The 19,455-nt window shown below is 42.1% G+C and overlaps 1 protein-coding gene across 3 annotated transcripts in view; it reads left to right on the top strand.

The window, feature by feature from the left end:
- Positions 1-19,161, top strand: part of banp (BTG3 associated nuclear protein) — a 36,367-nt gene extending 17,206 nt beyond the window's left edge. For all 3 annotated transcript variants that reach the window (XM_070830238.1, XM_070830237.1, XM_070830236.1), the window contains 2 exons: positions 12,130-12,270; positions 18,102-19,161. In XM_070830238.1, coding sequence (XP_070686339.1) covers positions 12,130-12,270; positions 18,102-18,218 — 258 coding nt within the window. In that variant the 3' untranslated portion in view covers positions 18,219-19,161. The remainder of the gene's footprint in view (positions 1-12,129; positions 12,271-18,101) is intronic.
- The last annotated feature ends 294 nt before the right edge of the window (positions 19,162-19,455 follow it).

Raw genomic sequence — 19,455 nt, 5'->3', positions numbered from 1 at the left:
AATTTGGGGTGAAGGAATTACAAGCCAACCACCATCTGGAACTATGTGCTTTCAGCTCTCTATTTCTCCATTTTATTGTCCGATTGAGATCTCAATCATCCAATTCGCTCATTGATTCAAGGCGCCATTGGCTATAGTATGTGCACATATTTGTGATGTGTGAATGCATCTGCTTTATATGAGGTAACTTTTTTTGTTGTTTGTGTTGTTTTATTGAGCGTTTGGCTCCGTGTATGTTTTGAATTGACTGAGGTAGTCACCACACATCCTCGTGCTCCTTCTCTCTCACACACTCATAAACACACATGCTTGTGTCCTCAAATGACCTGCTAGCGCAGCCTGACAGCAGCATCTCCCCTTGTCTTTCTCTAGGAACTTGGAAAGAGTTTTGGCTTGAGTTTGGTTTAGATTTTGCACGACAACACACATTTCCAGCAGTTATTCATATCAGTTCACAGAGTACATGAACTGTTTTTGCAGCTTTCTATCAACTTTATCGTGTCTAGCTGTTCTATAGGATATATGTCATGCCATACACAACATGCATCACTAAAAGCATTATGTGTGCTGCAGTGTGGGATATGTACAGACATTAGTTCCTCGCAGAAAGACAACAAAGTGTCCCAGGATGTGAGAACAAAAGACTAGGCCTCTATTCCCTTGGCAGTGTCTAGGAGCCTAGTCCAATATAAAGCTCTTTTATTTTCCCTTTCTTCTTAGTTCATGCTTTGATTGGGTCAGTTAAATGATATGAGTGCAGTGCCAAAACAAACAGACATTGACTTACTCTTTAAACCTCGTGTTGCAGGTCGAGCTTTTCACACACATGCAGTGGTACACTACAGTGGCAGCGTCTCCTCACTCGTATATTCTCATATTCTCATGGAGCAGAGGGCGGGCAACTCTTAGGTCAGCTCTTAAATCTGATGTATCCCAGAAAGACCGTAAAGACACTCAAGGGAATCGGCCCAAACAAGTATGATATCAGTGATAGCACTTATTCACAGAGATAAATCACTTTGACCAGATATGGTTGCATACAAATGACATATTAAGTCTTTATCATGATTGGTTTGGTGTATCTTGGACCAAAAATGGTCAAGAATCTCAGACAAAGACAATACAGATCAGACTTAATCCTGATGTGTGCTTTCCTAATGTCTAATTTGTGTGTTTACAGGGAGGCCTACATCAAATAGGCTGTTTATGATGTCACTGTTTTTGTAATCTGGCAGAATAGTGCTGAGGCCGTGTTAGTGTAACCTAGCATATGCAATTCATCACACAAGAGCTCCCTCTCTTTTTTTTTTTTCTCTTCCTCTCCTCCCCATCTCAATCGCACTCTCTTTTTTTCATCTTCCCCGTGCTGTTGTTGTAGTTGCGGCTGCACTTGTCTTTTAAGGACCGCCTGCTGTATCCAGTCACTCTAGGTGTCATTAACTGTCAGATGTTTACACACTGTGACTTTTAACAGCTTCACACAGATATTTTTGCACTCCATTAGGATCTCTTAATTTATGTGTGCATTTTCTATGGCTGTCTGCTCCTTTTAATATTTTATGTCTGGCTCACATTTTACTGTCAGATCCATGCAAGTTGTATCAGGTTTCATGTGAATGCAAGAGGCATCAGTCCTTCACTGGACAAAATTTAAAACTGAGGTGTCAAATTACATTTAGAAGATGAGTCTAAAGCTGGCCTTAAAAGCTTCATTATGAAGTCAGTTTAGTAATTCCCTCAGCTGTTTTCCTCATCCACTAGGGATGCGTTTGGGTAATGGATCGTTTAATTACTTGTGTACTTTCCAAATCTCTAAATCAATCTTTTTTTCCGTATGGACCATTTTTTTTTAAACAAATAACATATTGTGAGTTCTCCCCTCAAAGCTGTTATCATATTGTCAACAGATATGCTATGGGTATGACGACTTTTATAGCAAAAGGAAAATAGAACCTGGTTTGCCACTCTGTTTGGTGACTTGTTTTAGTTCTGTTTATGGGGCTGCGATGCACTTTTCTGTTGTCAGAAACGTGATAATTTTCTCATGAATCACATATCTGGCTTGAGAATTGGAAATGAAGAAATGGAAAAAAGTGAGTGTTGACATGCATTTTCAATATGATTATAGTGTGATTATTTTATCTGGAAATCAGTGCCCTTCGCAGTCATTCTGTGAGGAGAAAAAATGAAAATGATCCCTTTTAATCTTCATTGTGTCAATGTGTTTGAGTAAATTACGCTGTCCTGTCAATTAACTTGTACTAAGCATGCTTTGCTTACTGTTGGCTTTGCTTACTGTTGCACAATAGCCCAGAACAAACTTAAACAAGATTTCGTCAGTAAAAAATAAGTGAGGAGATTTGGGGCCTTGTTAAAGTAGAAGGGGTCAAACCCTTGCTTTAGCTTTACTGACAAAATAACTTGAGTTGTCTTTGTAGTTGAGGAGCCAGGCTGTGTTAAAACCTTGAGAGGGCTGAAGACTGACCCTTCTGTCTGCCCTCTGTCCATCCATCATGCTCTATATTGGTACTGGATATTTACTGCATACGTTTAGCAGCACACACATCACAGTATTGACTTAGCTTCTTTTGGTAACTGCACATGCACACATCAAATCTACATAGTTTGGCTGCAGAGGTTTGAGTGTCCGCGTATCCGCGTTCATGCCATTTTATGCCAACTTAGCCCTGAACTCCACTGTGCCAGCTGAAAGTCCAGAACCAGACTGGATCCAAAATTCTCTGCTGGCCTATAAAAAAAACCCCTCTCATGCAGACGGAGGAGCAGGCAGACCCGTGAAACTATAAAATAACCGGCCTTTTACTGAGCTCCCTGTCTGTCATGGCCTCTTATCTGGTGCCCTTCTTTCTCTGTGCTGTGATCTTACCCTGCACTGATGCAGACCAAATGGAGGATTGTAAGATGAAAGGAGCGCCTGGTGAGGAGGAGGAGGGGGGGGGGGGATAAAGATGGGGAGAGGAAAGCCAAAAGGGAGAGCATCTGGAAGAGTTGTTTTGTCTCGTTCATGATTGAAAACTGAGACCAGTTGAGTTGTAAATTGGGCAAAAACTCACTTTGTCAAACAAATACATTGCACTTAAAAAAAAATTGAAGAGGCTGGTAGTACAAATGGCTTAGGCAAATCCAAGGGGCACGTAATGCCCTCGGATGCCCCTCACAGTTTTTAGAGGACTCTCCCTGTCACATAGCTGTAAAACCATGCCGTGTCAGGCTTAAAAATCCAGCACATCTTAAGAGACCACTATAAAGCTTTACCAAATTTACTGTTCCTGTCATCTGCCTGTGTCATTAACCGATGATGCGATGGTGGACCTGAATTCCGCCCATTTGGGGCTTTTGACGTGACTGTTAAAAGTTTGAAAGCAGTCCTCCCCTTAGCTGAATCTCTGCCATCCCTCCCTGTCAGCACATGTTGCGATGCATCTGTTGGACCCTCCCAAGCAGCATTGTTCACGGTCATTGTGGGAACTGGGTCACAATCCAGAGCGTCCAGCTCGGCACTGGTCCCACTGTCTGTGTTTCCAGGACCTGTAAACACAGAACCAAGTCTTAAACCAGGAAGAATGCAGGCAGTACATATTGTGTCAGAGTGACGGTGCAGAGATGGAGAAGGATGTGTAGAGGAGTTGAGGAAGGAGAGGATGAGAAAAAGAGGGTCAAACAAAGGAAAGGGAGAGAATGAAGTCTGCTAGAAGAAGAGATGAGAAGCTAACAATTCGATGTGTTTTGACCTCAACTCCTCTGAACTCATGTTGTATTGCAAATATTGTTGTTCTCACAGTTGTGTGTATTTGTCCTCCTTCGATGCTTGTTTTGTTTCGGTTAAGGTCTGGCGTTCTAAGCCATTGTATCTTGATTTGTCATTTTGACACACAAAGCAGAGGTTCTAACAATCTGTAAGGTAAACCTCACAGAATCAGGGTGTGATTTATGCTGGAAACAAACTGCTGGCCCGTGGCCTGCGTTACTCAGTTGTCTTTTTTTCCCTCCGCTCAAGAATTTTGTTTCTAGTGTGTAAGGGGTTGTTGAGATTCCTCTGATTCACAGCATGAGGGGAGGGTAAAAATGAGATGAAAAGATACAAACAAGATGTTTTATGACCAATGTTTAGTATAAGCAGGATGTACGTAAGCAGTCAAGGATGTAGAAGTCTCGTGGTGGATCCTGTTTCAAAGGAGTAGTGGTCTGCTTTGTGTCCTTGTGGCATCATGGCCTGGAGATAAGTAGCCACAGATCAGGGAATCCTTAGTTCTGAAATGTGCGTGTGTGTGTGTGTGTGTGTGGGGGGGTGTTTGTGTGTCAGCATTTCTGAGCAGTGCAGGGAGGGTACCTCCAGTGGTGTTTTCGTTTGTCTTTGTGGGCAGCCCAGGGTCGCTGTCTGTGTGAGTAAGAGGGACCAGATGTTTTAGTTGCATTTCAGTATGACTCACCATCAGGAGAGGACTGATGCAGCCCTGCCTCACCAGTCCCAGGACTACAGTGCTCAGCATCCATCAGTATCAACTGGATCCTGGCAGGAACTGCAGCAATACTTAGTGAGTCTACATGGACTTTAGGTTAGTAATAACCAAGTTAATCCCTCTGTCAATAGACCCATTAATGGGTATTTGACAATGGAGCCAGAATGAGCATAAGTTGATTAATCAAACTAGGTTACTCATCAGTCCTTCGGGATAATCTGACTCTGTCTTGGATTTTTTGGCTGCTGTGAGTCAAAGGTGCTGAGTGTGATTGCGTTTGGGACCCATTTAGTCCTTCTCAAGACAGACTGTTTAGAGGTTTGGGTGTCCCGCTTAAAAGGTCACTTTTCGGTCATGTGGACGTGTATAGTCTTTAAATCTAGCTTCCAAAACGTTTTGATTTGTTTTGGATCTTGCCAGAACTGAAAGCAGGATTTATACCACGGCCAAACGGCCAGTGCCGTGGCTACCCTGGAGTGTGGCTGTAATGCCTCTTCTGAAGAACAGTCAAAGTCATGTTTCCCAGTATCTCTGTCATCATGCTCGACATCATCAGAAGCACTAGATTTCTGTCACTCTGACACAACTAACCAGCTAGCTAACAAAATAGATATATAATAAGCACTAGCAGCTAAGCACTGCACAGTGTAAGTATTATTACACTTATGTCTTATTGGTATTGCTTGGGGCTTGGCGATAAATTGATAACAATAATGATCTCAACACAAATTTAACGACTGTCCCATATAATTAAACTTAGGTGGTGAGAGAAAAGCCATTGCTAACTGCTAAGTTAGTCAGATCTGCACTGGGTCGGCTTGTATCAGTACCAGGGGCTGGCTAACTACAGCAGCTATAACAACTGGGTTTTCATGGAGAGGAGCCTCCTCTAAGTCACAGTCTGTACCATTATCTTTACAGGAGGCAGAGGAATAGCTAAATCTAAGACACACCAAGCAAAAGAGAGTGGGAGAGGGAGAGCGAGAAGTCATCGCTAACTGCTAAGCTAAAGTAACTCCCGGCAGATCAGAATAGGGTGAGGATTCCTCTGAATCGTGGGCAGTCTACGTCAGAAGCATTTTTTGTGTGTCACCCGCATGTCTGACGCAACAAATATACTTCCATTTTATCAAATGGCTCGATCCACGCTGATTCTGTTAATCTGCTACATAAGGAACAGGTCAGGAGAGTCAGTCTGCTATTAAGTGGTCGGTAGCTGTCATCCTAGTCTCTCTGAGTGTGTTTAATGTTAAATATGTAAAAAAAAAGTGTTTTTGTGACTGCTCCTATGATTTTAGGAGTGGCATGGGTGTTGAAATTTGTTCAGATTAATTTTAATTACCCTTTATAGTCATTAATAGACTTTATTGTATAATCAGATATGACCACGGTTATTGTAATGAATTGTTTGCATTTTTTTTCAAACATTCAGTGTACTTTTTAATAAAACTCAATACTGTTTCTCAATACACTGACCACTAATTCAGGCCTGTAACTTGTATCACTTCAGTTTTGTCAGAAAAGTGACATCTCATTTAAACCTCATCAATGTACATTTCTAGTTTCTGACTCAATACTAGATTAAATGACTTGTCAAGATGTGTAATTTGTGCATTGCGATAGTTCGTTTGTTGAATTTTACAACCTTTGTATATCATCTCCTCTGGCTCCTTTGAATTAAACAGGGTAATTGGAAACATGATACAATCGTCATTTTAAATCATAAAATTTACAGACGTTGTAAAAATGCCCTCATCAATTAGGCAGGCCAAATTTGGATTTACGTTAGAGAACAGAGAGAACCTTCAGTGGAATTGTCTTGCTTTTTGTTTTTTAAGGGGACTGACTTTTAATTACCACTGTTATTTTTGTTCATCAGTCCCCTTTGATTTGCTGGTTCTGGATCAGAACTCAAGTCTGTTTTATTTTGGTCATAAATCCTCTCTGAGCTCTGTCTGAATCTGACTCCCTGTCTGCTGGTGGGAGTTTCGGAGCAAAGGATGCAAGGGAGGGTTTGATTGGATGCAGGTGTTGAGCTCTGGTGTAGAAACAGTGTCAGGGTGTGGGTGGAGATGGGAAGTACTGGGCCAGGTTACAAGGTCAGGGGTCTTGCCAGACATCATGGTTTATAACACAGATCTATTTCAAAGAATTAAGGGTAAACAGGAGATTATCATATCAGTGATGTATGGTCATATCACTTGACAAAAGTCTAAACATATGCGTAACTGCAAATAAGCGAGAATTCAAAAATTATAGATGAACAAAGTATGATACTGTTTGGCGTATATTTCATCTTCTGACATTCTTTTTTTTTTGTATCAAAAGCCCATTCTTGTCTACTCAATCATATCATGAACTGATTCCTCGCTGAAATCAGATTAGTGCTCAGACTCAGAGGTAAAATCCAAGGTATATTCGAGATAATGACTGCAGAGAGACATATTAGGCAAGTCTTTTCATTTTCCATTTTCCAAGTAATACACTAAGCAAGCACTCCGAGCACCTCTGTGGCTATGGGCATCTTTACAGCCAAGTCGCAGCCAGGCCCCTCCACCCCACCTACCCACCCGGAGATAGTGTTTCTGCTCGGACATCTGTCCAGGGTTGGCAGTTGCAGATGTTGTTGACGGCTGCGAAGCTGAGAGGAAGTTCCAGCCACTCCAAAGTCCAAATGTTTCTTTTTTCATTTCCCTGTTATGGGTTGTTTTTGTTTTTTTCAGATCTGAAAGAAGCGGAGGTTTTCCTATGGGAATGATAGAAACCAGCTTTGTGTGTCCCTTTTTTCTCAGAGACACAGAAAAAAGCTTTCTTATGCGAATGGATTTGAGTTTCCTCCCGAAGCAGGATCTTGTGTTACGGGGGATTCCAGTGTACTTTGATTACAGTGTGGGTGAAGCAAAATCTTACAAAACATACCCAGACACAAACACACAGATGCACACTAAGCGGGTGACTCGTAGCACCATCCGATGCACAGCTGAGTTAAACTGAGACCTCCTGTGAGCCTGGGAATTGATGCCAGCCTGCACCGAGTAGGCTGTGTGCATAGTGGAAGCAGATTTTCTGATTGATGTATGACTCTGAGACTGTTAGCAAGGATAGAGATGGAAATTCAGAGGCATTGTTGCATTTCTGAACAACTCACATGCTGTCAAAGCTGTCTTTATTCAAGTTTAACTGGTTTCATATGAAGTGAAAGGAGAGAAAGTACATTTTAAAATCCTCTGACAAGCAGAGATGAGGGCTGAGTAACAAAGCCTTGTTTATCCAGTTGGTTATTGTCTTTCAGCGTTGGAATTATGAACGTTTTTTGCATTAAGCTGCTGTTGTTGTTAATTTTTTTTTTGTCTTTCCTCTCATTGCTGTATTTCCTTAGTGTCCTGGATCCATTACTGAGACCATTACAGCACCAGTAAAAGATTTATTTGTTTCTTTCCCTTTTTTCAAAGGCCATGGTAGCAAGCAAAGCCTGCCGAGAAGATGTTCTTGATTGTTCAGTGCTCTTCTCTCCAGTCATGTGCAGCAGTATGATAGCCTTTTAATCCTTCTTGTCTACTCTGTTCCTTGGATCTGCACCATGGGGGTGGCCAGCCAGCACTGATTATTTAAGGGTCCCTTAAATAATCAGTGCTGGCCTTAAATAAGGGTCCCTGCAACTTTGAGGTCAACAGTAACTAATACATTTAAGATCTGCTGATGGCCCCTGCGCTTGACAAACTGAGCTCTCTATGTCAAATCTAATATACTGGGCCGCATTTTTAAGTGAGTCATCCTCAGATGTTAGTTGAAAACTGTTGCAGTTAGACAATCAAGATAAGACTGTAAAGTTTACCCTGTATAAGGCTACTTGTCTCCTCCAACAAAGCCCCCTCAAATGTTTTTCACCTTATTGGGTAATGTGTTAGTTCTACTAACAATGTGTTGATTCAAACTAATCTATAAGAACACTCATTTTCTACCTCTTCTACCTTACCCTACCTCTTTCTACCTTTTCCTCGATACAAGTCTGTAATTATTTTTGTTTTGCATCTTTGCTAAGCAGCTTAATGGTGATTATGTCCAATTAGCTGACTGAGAATTTATTATCATCAGCATTCACAAAATAACTTAATGGTGCTCAGTGGTGTTCTATATGAACTTCCATCCTTGTGGTAATTATAAACGAGCCAATGATTTATGCTAATAGGGGGAAAATATTACACTACAAGACTGAAATGGATCCTCTGAATACACTTTCTGGGGATCCTCGATGAAGCGGATGTACATCTTTTGAGCCTAGATTTAGCTTTTTGATTGTTTTCAACTGAGTCATAACTTAAAAGCCATGCATGATCGTATTACACCCAAATAGTGGAGACGAATTGTTCTAACAAAGTGAGTCGTGGGACAGGATGTGGACCCGAGAAGTTCCTGTGTAATCGCTGCAGAGATCTCACACACTGTTCCAACTCTGTAAATGCTTTTATGAGCCTCTGTGTGCTGCTCCTCACAGCTGAGAATGCAAACTACTCTCAAATGGAGGTTGAGAATCTAATTGAATGAGACAAGGGTTTACAATCTCAAATATCAGCCGTAGCAACGCTTGAACTCCGGTAATTATACATTTAGATACACCAGTTGGACAGTACAGACACATCATCATGCTTGAATTTACACAAACGCATACACATGTGTACATATACATAGGATTACAGACAGATGAGCACTTGGCAGAAGCTGGTTTGAGTCCTAATAGGAGAACAGTATGATGAAGTGTGGGGATAAGGATGGATCTCCATAGGGGTCTTCCATGAAGAAACACAGCTGGTTGTGTGTTTGGTTTCTCACCATTCTCATTCAGCTGACTGATCAAACATTGTTGGCATGGATTTAGAGTCTGTGGGGTGATGCCTACTTCAAGATTGAATTTGCGCCTTAAAGACATAGAAACATGATCATTCACAAGTGCCAGGAGACATTAGCTTAGCTTAGGCAAAACCAAGCTAGCTGTGTCTGCCTGCTCCTAGTTTTTATGCTAAGCTAAACTAACTGGCTACTGGCTCCACTTTCATATTTAGCGCACAGACATAATAGTGTCGATCTTCTCTTCTAACTCTCTGTAATAAAGGTAATAAGCATATATTCCAACATGTTGGACTATTCCTTTTACTGCCTGACTACTGTTTATACCAACCCCTGCAGTCTAATGCTCTAGTTGATCAGGAATTTTTAATGGGTCATCAAACACAGTGATTCATTTGACCCAGCTCTAACAGTCTTTTGCCATATGAATAGTTTAGTTCCCTCAGTCTAGTTGTCTAATCGGTTGAGTCAGGCTGACTCTTTACACTAATAGCTTCCATCGGGCCGGCCGGGCCCGGCGCATTATGGTGATGAGGCGGCACATTTTGTGGTGAAACTGGCAAACTCTCTAAGATGACGAGGCAAGCCAGCGGATAAGGGGGTTAACTGAACCTTTGGGGCCCGTCACAAACTGAGGACTTCAAAGCAAAGGTTGGACTGGGGGTTGGGAGGCAGTGTGGGACTCTGGGATTGGAAGGGTTAGGGGGCAACAAACATCATCTGTAATTGAGGTTTGTGAGGTTTGGGTTTTTCTGCTGGCTTGCATATTCTCCCCTAAATTTTTAATGTCTGTTGAACATGTCCCAGCCAGTCCCAGCACCAAGTGCAGCTGGAAGACGACTGAGCTGGAGACGGAGACCTCACATAACATTGCAGAGAAAGCACACAAAGACAACATACATACGAAACCTTCAAGACAGGAGACACTGAATGAGGCCTGTGTTCAGTCCAAGACCATGGAAGTGGGAAAAAAATAAATGAGCCCACGCTGTCAGTTCATCTAGGAATGTCTTTTATTTCCAACCAGTAGCCCCCCTCTAAGAAACTCATTGCTGGAAATCTCTGGGACACACTCGAGGGTAACGCCAGGGACACACAGGAGACGGAAGCACCACATAGCTACCCAACGCCCTTTCTTTTGGCGCCCATGTTAACCAGTTGGGCAGTTCACACAGGAGGCACCGTGGCGTGGAGCTCTCTGGCCCGCTCGTGATCTACAGTGATGGTTTCAGTGTACGTTCTATTTTTTCGCTCGCTTTAAACACATCTGGCCAGAAAACACACTGATAATCTTCTATAAACAATATAAATGATGTGTGTGATATAAATGATCTGATTCTGATAATATGATGAAATATGATCCCATGCTTGCCAGTCCTTTTGAGTTCGCCCCCAAAATGATGAAATTTCAAAGTCTGCACATTCACTGAAATCATCTCACTGCTGTATGTGATTGTGTATTATTCCGTGTATTTGTCAGTTGTGTCTAAACAGAGAGTGAGAGAGATGAGCAGACACACAGAGACAGAGAGAGATGGGGATGGGTGCTTTATGTTATTATCATGAGGTCATTGATGAAGATCTGCTCAATGTGTGACTAGAAAAGAGCAGAGGAGCAGAATCGCTTGTTAAACGGCACAGAGAAATCTGCTTCTGGTGTGAACAACCAGGCTGCTGCTTGCCCGAGAGTCATTACATCACGACACTTTGTGGCGCTTCCACCTCCTGTGTGTCCCTGGTGTAATAGTGTGGTCTATGACCTCTGTCTGATTAAAACAAACAGGCACAAGGCTTAGTGAATGTTTCCCTCCATCCATCATTCTGTATGTGGTGACAGTATGATTGTATGTTAATTTGCATGTCTGTTGTCACATGGGAGTTATGCTTTCCAAATTAACAGCAGTGCTCTGCTAATCCCAGAGTGTGTGTGTGTGTGTGTGTGTGTGTGTGTGTGTGTGTGTGTGTGTGTGAGAGAGACTTCATACAAGTGTATGCACACACGCTATCCTCTGTGTGTTTGTGGTTGCAGTCTATCTATAGGAATAGCCACAACAAACTATAGGAATACCCAACAACACTCCAGCTGTGCTGCACTTCTCTGTAATTAGTGCGAAGAAACCACAGAGCTCCAATGTCGCCTGGCTGGCTTTCAGTGCTGTGGGAGATTAGGTCCCCCTGTGATGTCTCGCTCTCTTTTCTCTGCCAATTTCTTTTATTTCTCCATCTAAGTATGACATAAAGGAAATTTACCCGAGTAAAAATCAATCCTAACTTGCATATCACGTTATAGAGCCCAGGAAAACAAAATTGACCTGAATGGATCATAAAGTTCCTCTCCAGCTCGATGTATAAACAGAGGGCAGGATGAGAAGGAGTGAGACAAGCAGGACTGAAATGTTTATTTGCGTCACTCAGATACTGCCGCATGGACTCTTTCCTTGTTGCAAAGTTACTTAGTGTGTTTGTGTGACATCTCGCTTGTACACCCCGATGGCTGTAATCAATAAAAGAACATAAACACATCAGATAGGACATAAATGAGGCTTTCTGCGGTTTGTTTTTATTTGGTTCTTGTTTCCAGTGGTGTGTGTTGTAGATCATTGCAGCCAGAGCCAGCCAGATTGTTGCTCTTTTAAACTCTGGACATTGGATAACGCTGATGAGGGGAATTTCATTCAGATCAGTTACACTTTTATGTGGAAATGAGAGCAGATTGATTGATTGATTGACTGATGATAATATTAAGAATGGACAGAAAATGTCAGTTATGGTTGACTGTCCTTTCTCTCCTTGTCTGTCCTAGGTGCTGCGTGGGGCTCAGCTCATAGCGGTGGCGTCAGCTGATGGTGGGGCCACAGCAGTCGAAGGCTCCTCCCTCCCCCCTGACATCCAAGTGCAGTACGTCCAACTAGCCCCCGTCGCAGATCACACAGCTGCTGTACAGGTAAAACAACACACACGCACACAAAAAAACACAAACTCTTCTAGGCACTTGTACACGTATACATAGAAAAGGATTGTTTGTAACTGGGTAGCATTCCAAGTGCTGGAGTATGCAGCTATCGTTTGAGGTAAAACAGACCCTAACACTAATCTAAATCAGTCCCACTACACATGTTTGTTTTTTAAACAATGTATTATAAATAACTGTGTTCCCCACCTCTTCTCTTCAATCTGGAGTACATAGATCAGTAATCAGTACATCAGCGATGCCATTAATCTCTGCTGTATACTCAGTACTCAGTGAAAGATACAGGATTCCCATGATTTAGACTTTTCTACTCTGACATGTAGAAGTAATAGGGATGGAAAGATTCTACACTCTGCGTAAAAGTGGCCAGAAAAGGTGCCAGGAAGTTGGAGGAGCTGTTAATTTTGGAAGTGTCTTTTTCTGTATGTACAGTGGGGCAAAAAAGTATTTAGTCAGCCACCAATTGTGCAAGTTCTCCCACTTAAAAAGATGAGAGAGGCCTGTAATTTTCATCATAGGTATACCTCAACTATGAGAGACAAAATGAGAAAGAAAAATCCAGAAAATCACTGTCTGATTTTATTTGAATTTATTTGCAAATTATGGTGGAAAATAAGTATTTGGTCAATAACAAAAGTTCATCTCAATACTTAGTTATATACCCTTTGTTGGCAATGACAGAGGTCAAACGTTTTCTGTAAGTCTTCACAAGGTTTTCACACACTGTTGCTGGTATTTTGGCCCATTCCTCCATGCAGATCTCCTCTAGAGCAGTGATGTTTTGGGGCTGTCGCTGGGCAACACGGACTTTCAACTCCCTCCAAAGATTTTCTATGGGGTTGAGATCTGGAGACTGGCTAGGCCACTCCAGGACCTTGAAATGCTTCTTACGAAGCCACTCCTTCGTTGCCCGGGCGGTGTGTTTGGGATCATTGTCATGCTGAAAGACCCAGCCACGTTTCATCTTCAATGCCCTTGCTGATGGAAGGAGGTTTTCACGATACATGGCCCCATTCATTCTTTCCTTTACACGGATCAGTCGTCCTGGTCCCTTTGCAGAAAAACAGCCCCAAAGCATGATGTTTCCACCCCCATGCTTCACAGTAGGTATGGTGTTCTTTGGATGCAACTCAGCATTCTTTCTCCTCCAAACACGACAAGTTGAGTTTTTACCAAAAAGTTCTATTTTGGTTTCATCTGACCATATGACATTCTCCCAATCCTCTTCTGGATCATCCAAATGCTCTCTAGCAAACTTCAGACGGGCCTGGACATGTACTGGCTTAAGCAGGGGGACACGTCTGGCACTGCAGGATTTGAGTCCCTGGCGGCGTAGTGTGTTACTGATGGTAGCCTTTGTTACTTTGGTCCCAGCTCTCTGCAGGTCATTCACTAGGTCCCCCCGTGTGGTTCTGGGATTTTTGCTCACCGTTCTTGTGATCATTTTGACCCCACGGGGTGAGATCTTGCGTGGAGCCCCAGATGGAGGGAGATTATCAGTGGTCTTGTATGTCTTCCATTTTCTAATAATTGCTCCCACAGTTGATTTCTTCACACCAAGCTACTTACCTATTGCAGATTCAGTCTTCCCAGCCTGGTGCAGGTCTACAATTTTGTTTCTGGTGTCCTTTGACAGCTCTTTGGTCTTGGCCATAGTGGAGTTTGGAGTGTGACTGTTTGAGGTTGTGGACAGGTGTCTTTTATACTGATAACGAGTTCAAACAGGTGCCATTAATACAGGTAAAGAGTGGAGGACAGAGGAGCCTCTTAAAGAAGAAGTTACAGGTCTGTGAGAGCCAGAAATCTTGCTTGTTTGTAGGTGACCAAATACTTATTTTACCGAGGAATTTACCAATTCATTCATTAAAAATCCTACAATGTGATTTCCTGGATTATTTCCCCCCATTCTGTCTCTCATAGTTGAAGTGTACCTATGATGAAAATTACAGGCCTCTCTCATCGTTTTAAGTGGGAGAACTTGGACAATTGGTGGCTGACTAAATACTTTTTTGCCCAACTGTATGTATATTTGGATTTGACTGTTTCAGCTGTACTTGTGAGTGAAATATGTCATAATACGTGAGTCTTTAGATAATTTCTTAAGACTTGAGAGGTTTATGCTATTACCCATCAGTTATAAATAAATCAGCTTCGTTCCTCCTTGGTCACTTTTTTTTAGTCTGATATGTCAAATGGAATACAAATGAACCTCTTCAGCTGTTTCTAGTGAAGATGCCAGTCAGAGCAACAAAATTACAGCTAATTCGAAACACTTTGTCGGTCCAAGCGAACAACAAAACACACCACACCACCTCAAGCCATAAACAACTGATACAAATCCAAAAGGAATTTGATGCAGCTTGAAGCTGAAACTATTCTGCAAAGCTGATTGGAACTCATAATTATCCCCTGAGGTTGCAAACACAATCTTGTGCCTTTTGTTTCTTTTTTAACCGGACTGTAATCTTCTCGGAGTCACTAATTGTTTTGTATTGATCCAACTCAACCAGGAGAATATCATGCCCATGCCAGTATTGGAAGCACTTCGATGGCCAGTCACATTGCCTGTTGCCTGTATTTCATCAATACAGACATCAAATTGGAGCAATGCTTGCGTTAAGGCCTCAAAACCCCGTTTTTTCTACTTAAGAAAAAAGGGCTGCAGTCTGTTAGGAAAATATGTGTGAAGAGTTTCATCTAAAAGAATAAACAAATAATGACATAAAATTGGTGATTAAGTGAAAGATACATTTCCTCTAAAGCTGAAAATGCATGCTCTTTTAAAGGAGTGGCCAACAGTTGATAGTTTCTATGCTGAATAATTTATCTCCATCCACCTAAGAATTAAAACAGAACTCCTCTTTTCAGCCCTTGATATGTATTTGCCAATTTTAGGGGTCCATACATGTTTTCCTCCTTTGTGTAATTTTGTTGTCCTTCTTTTGAGAAATTAGGTGCTGACTAGCAGCCAGTTTCCTGCTGTTGGTGCTGACACCTGTTTTCTTTTGTGCTGTAATGGTTTGATCAGCTTCACAATGAGCCAGAATATATCCTGTAATATTTCATTCATAATTACTGTAATGTTGAAATAGAAATATGACTGTAATTTCTGTAATTTGGCTAAAATGGCAGTGCTTTCCCCCCCATATTGTCATCATTTTGCTTAAATAAAATACACTTAGCTCTCAGTCATTATGGCAGGTGTTTTGACCATCACGAGTTTAACATAATAAACTGGAGAGGAGGGAGTGTTACAAGGAGAAGAGTAGTAATTAGTAGATGTGCCTAAAACCCCCTGATGATTGAGCGTGTTGAGCAAGAGCCACATGTGGAATCAGGATGCTGCACAGGCACACGGCACAGTGGCCTTTGAAGTGGTCATTTTAAGTGTGCGAGGAATGTGAAAGTGCAGCACTTTTCCATTGTTCTCTCTGCTTTTTATTTTCCCCAAATCTGTTGAATATCACATTTACTACTTATTTCTTCTTTCCCTCAAGCGCCACGCTAGAATGAGTACCCTTTAGTCTTGGTGTGAGCCTTTGTTGTGTTGTTATTGTATAAACAGACAGAACTTCAAATGATTTGTGGCTTTGGAAATGACCAGTTCTGTCCTAATATACATCTCCCTGTAGACTTTGTAGTGCGTGATGGATCATATTTGCCTCCCTGCAGTACATCCGGAGAGCAAATGTGACGACCAGCCACGCATCAGGGTTTGGGATATCCGAGTTAAAACTTTGCCCTCTCAGCAAGACCCTGCCTTGTTGTCCTTTTGTTGTCTGAAGTTGTCTAGGCAATTGGTTTCTTCCCCCTGTGAGTGTAAAGGTGATTAAAGCATCCTATAGTGACACGTTTTTTTGGGTGTGGATCAAACACAACTCTGAAACGCTATTTATTTGTGTGTTCACAAGCTTACAAAATGATTGCCACCTCATGTACTGTATTCCAAGGTCTGTGCTCCATGTTGCTTGGCACAGCGAGCAATCAAACTGTTTGTTTACTCAAGTGATTCTTTTGAATGGATTTTTAGGTCTTAAAAGAGCAGATTTCTTTCGAAAGTTTGATTGTATACAGATCTTGACATAAATCAACAAAGTTGGCAGAGGTCTGATCAGTCATCAGCTCTCTGTTCAGTAACAGCACATGGACATGGTCAAGGACGGAACGAAACAGTTTGTTAACAATGTGGCGTCTATTGATCAAACAATATTTGAACTTGTCAAAAGCAGATTTTCATTAGGCCTCAGTCCCATGGTAAAGTAAGGTGTAAGAAAAAAGTTTGGTGCTAACAAACAGCCAGTATGTTCAAGTAGACTTTTCTTTTAATTTTCCATTTTTTAAGCACTTAAAGGACTTTACAGAGTAAGTACCTAGAACCATCTAAGCAATAATCAATCACAAGACAAAACATGTAATGCATACATAGGAAAGAAAGCAACAGACACAGAGAAGCATTGCAACTGCAAATAAAAACTGAAGCTACATTTTTGCAAAGAATTATTGTGCCAATTCGCCCATGTAGCAGCATAGATACTTGGCTGGGCCTGTCGGGTACAGGGTGGCTTATTATCACAGTTGGGTTTTGATGTCCTAAAGTGTAAACATTGCTGACTTTGAGTTCAAAGTTCAGAGGAAGGTTAGTGCTGTTCTCTTTCCCCCTTTCTGAAAAGCGTTGAATCGAGTGAATTGCTTTCATCTGTTTCCAGACATATGGTAGCATTTATACAAGTTCTTGAAAAATTACTTAGGCTTTTGTATTTATTTATCTCTGCATATTTCCCCTCGCTTTATTTAATAGTTTCCATTACACAAACTAGATGAAGTAGGGGGCAACACACAGTGATATTTTTGCATTCCAACGGCCATTTCTGCAAATTGGTGATAATGTGTGGCTGGATTTTGATGCAACACTGTTTATCTCCAGCTCGGGTCTAAAGACGGGACTACAGAGCGCCAACAGCCTGCTTTGAGGACACTTCTAACTCTCTTTTCTGATACATTCAGTTTAAAGCAATGGATCCAATATGCATCAGTTCTCCATATGGAGAGCGAGGCCCGCAATATGACACTTCAACATGTCCAGTGTTTCAAATGCTCAGTGAAAAACATGCGATGATCCATATGAGTTTTACTTGGCAGTGCGTCAGCCTCATGTGTTGTTGCGTTGTGTGTGCTGCTGGGGTGCAGCTGTGCTCCATTCAATGCTGCTGTCTAGTGACAGCATGCTGGGCTGGAGGGAGGATTAAATGCTGCAGGTGTGTTTGAGGGAACCTTTGGCGTGCACTGGAGGAAGGAGTGAGTCACTCTTCATGGTCATCATCCAGGACTGAGTCATGAACCTCTCATCTTTTAAGGGGTTTTTATCCTCACAATACCTCACTATGTCTGACAGCGACCATATAGACAGTCAGAGAGCATTAAAATACAAATGGCTCATCTCCTGTCAAGTCTCGCTCCACCTGTCACTCTGCGTCTTTTCTCAGTCCTTCTACCATCTGTCTTCCTCTTTCTTCCCTCTGATATATCTCTTCTCTAATCTCTCTCGTCATTCCTCCGCTCACTCTGTCTTCACTCCGTTCCCTGTGGTTCTCTCCTAAAATGACACAGGGGTGGGGGCTGCAGTATGGCTTGGTCTCCATCTGTTACTTCACAGGAAAGACACTTGACCTGTGTTACAGCTTTTTCAACATAACACTGATTAGCTCAAGCAGGATGCTACACAATTACCGCATGTCTCATGTGTAAGAATCTCACCGTCTTCCCATTCGTCCCGTCTTCCCTCTCCTCTCTTTCATGTGTTCCAGGCTGCTGAGTTGGCCCCAGCCCTGCAGGCGGACATGGAGGTGAAAGAGGCCATCCAGGGTGCCATCCAGGGAGAGAACGGCGAGGTGGTGCAGATTGTCACCTCTGTGGCCACCTGAGACCCCCTGTCTGGTTCAACGCAGCCCAGAACTCTGCTCTATAGCATGGCCGGAGTCCCAGTGCAAAATCAGAGGGCAACAAATGAACGCAGTCTGACAGGCGATCAAGTCAGAAAAGCCTTTTTCACAAACACTGAAGGTCACTGATGAAACACAGGGAAGAACCGTTTTGCAGTTTTCTTGTTTTCCCCTGCAAACTGCTCCATTCATTGCCAACCAGATGTCTCAGTGTGGAAATGTTCACATAGCACTTGAAAAGATCATGATACTCCAAAAATCAACTGTGGTCTTTCTGGTGTTTTCATCACCAGAAGGACCTGGCCCACCGCAGAATACACAGTGGGATTATTGTCTATCCAGCGACGATGCTGCTTGTGCAGACCATCATCCTGCCACTTCATCAGCACACACGCTTTGTTTACATCAACTTTGGAAAATAGTGGAGTTATTTGGAGTTAAGCTGCTTGGCTAACCCTGAAAACCCCCATGAGGGTTTGTAAAATCCCTGAATCCCACCTCAAACAACCAGTGCTGTGCTCCTTTACTCGTCATTTCTTGTCACGGTGGACTGCAGTGGAAAGTAGATTTAGCCGAGGACGGCTACCCTCGGTTGTGATTAATTTGGTTTCCCGTCACTCTCAATGATTCAGTCCATACCATGTCTCCCGGCTGTGTGCCCTGCCTTCCTTTACTTCGGTCAGCTTGTTTTCATATTGCTACAGTCGCACAGCTTTCTTTGTTTGTTTGATTTATCTAATTGTAACTTGCCTAAACTTTTGGGGAGGTTTGATTTTGGAGGTAGAAGACCATGAAATAGAAGAGATGATGCCAGTGGTAGACAGTGCAAGTTTCTTGTAGAAAACCAAGGAAACATGTAAGTTGTTTATTTCCCTCAGTTTTGTCTTTGTGAAAGATACATTTATGTGAATAAAACATGCTTGTGGTTGCCATAAAAATGTGTTTTTATTTTGATTTCTTTCTTTTTTTTTTGTGTCTTTATTTCCATCAGCCGTGGTCATCGAAATGGCTTCAAAGATTTCCAAGACATGGCTTTGCCTTCATATACTACAGAATAGACAATTGAAGAGAGCGTGAAATGATAGTTTGGTTTTGAGGTCTTGTTTCATGTTGAGCTCATTTATTTACTTTTTGTGAAGTAAATATGTCATGTCAACTTCAATAACCATAGGATTTGGCTACTGTATTGTCAGCAATCCTGAGAAAAACTGAAAAAAAT

Source organism: Pempheris klunzingeri, chromosome 5 (assembly GCF_042242105.1).
Source record: "Pempheris klunzingeri isolate RE-2024b chromosome 5, fPemKlu1.hap1, whole genome shotgun sequence".
In the NCBI taxonomy this organism is placed as follows: domain Eukaryota; kingdom Metazoa; phylum Chordata; class Actinopteri; order Acropomatiformes; family Pempheridae; genus Pempheris; species Pempheris klunzingeri.
The sequence above is the reverse complement of the archived record's forward strand: the minus strand, read 5'-3'. Positions and strand labels throughout refer to the sequence as shown.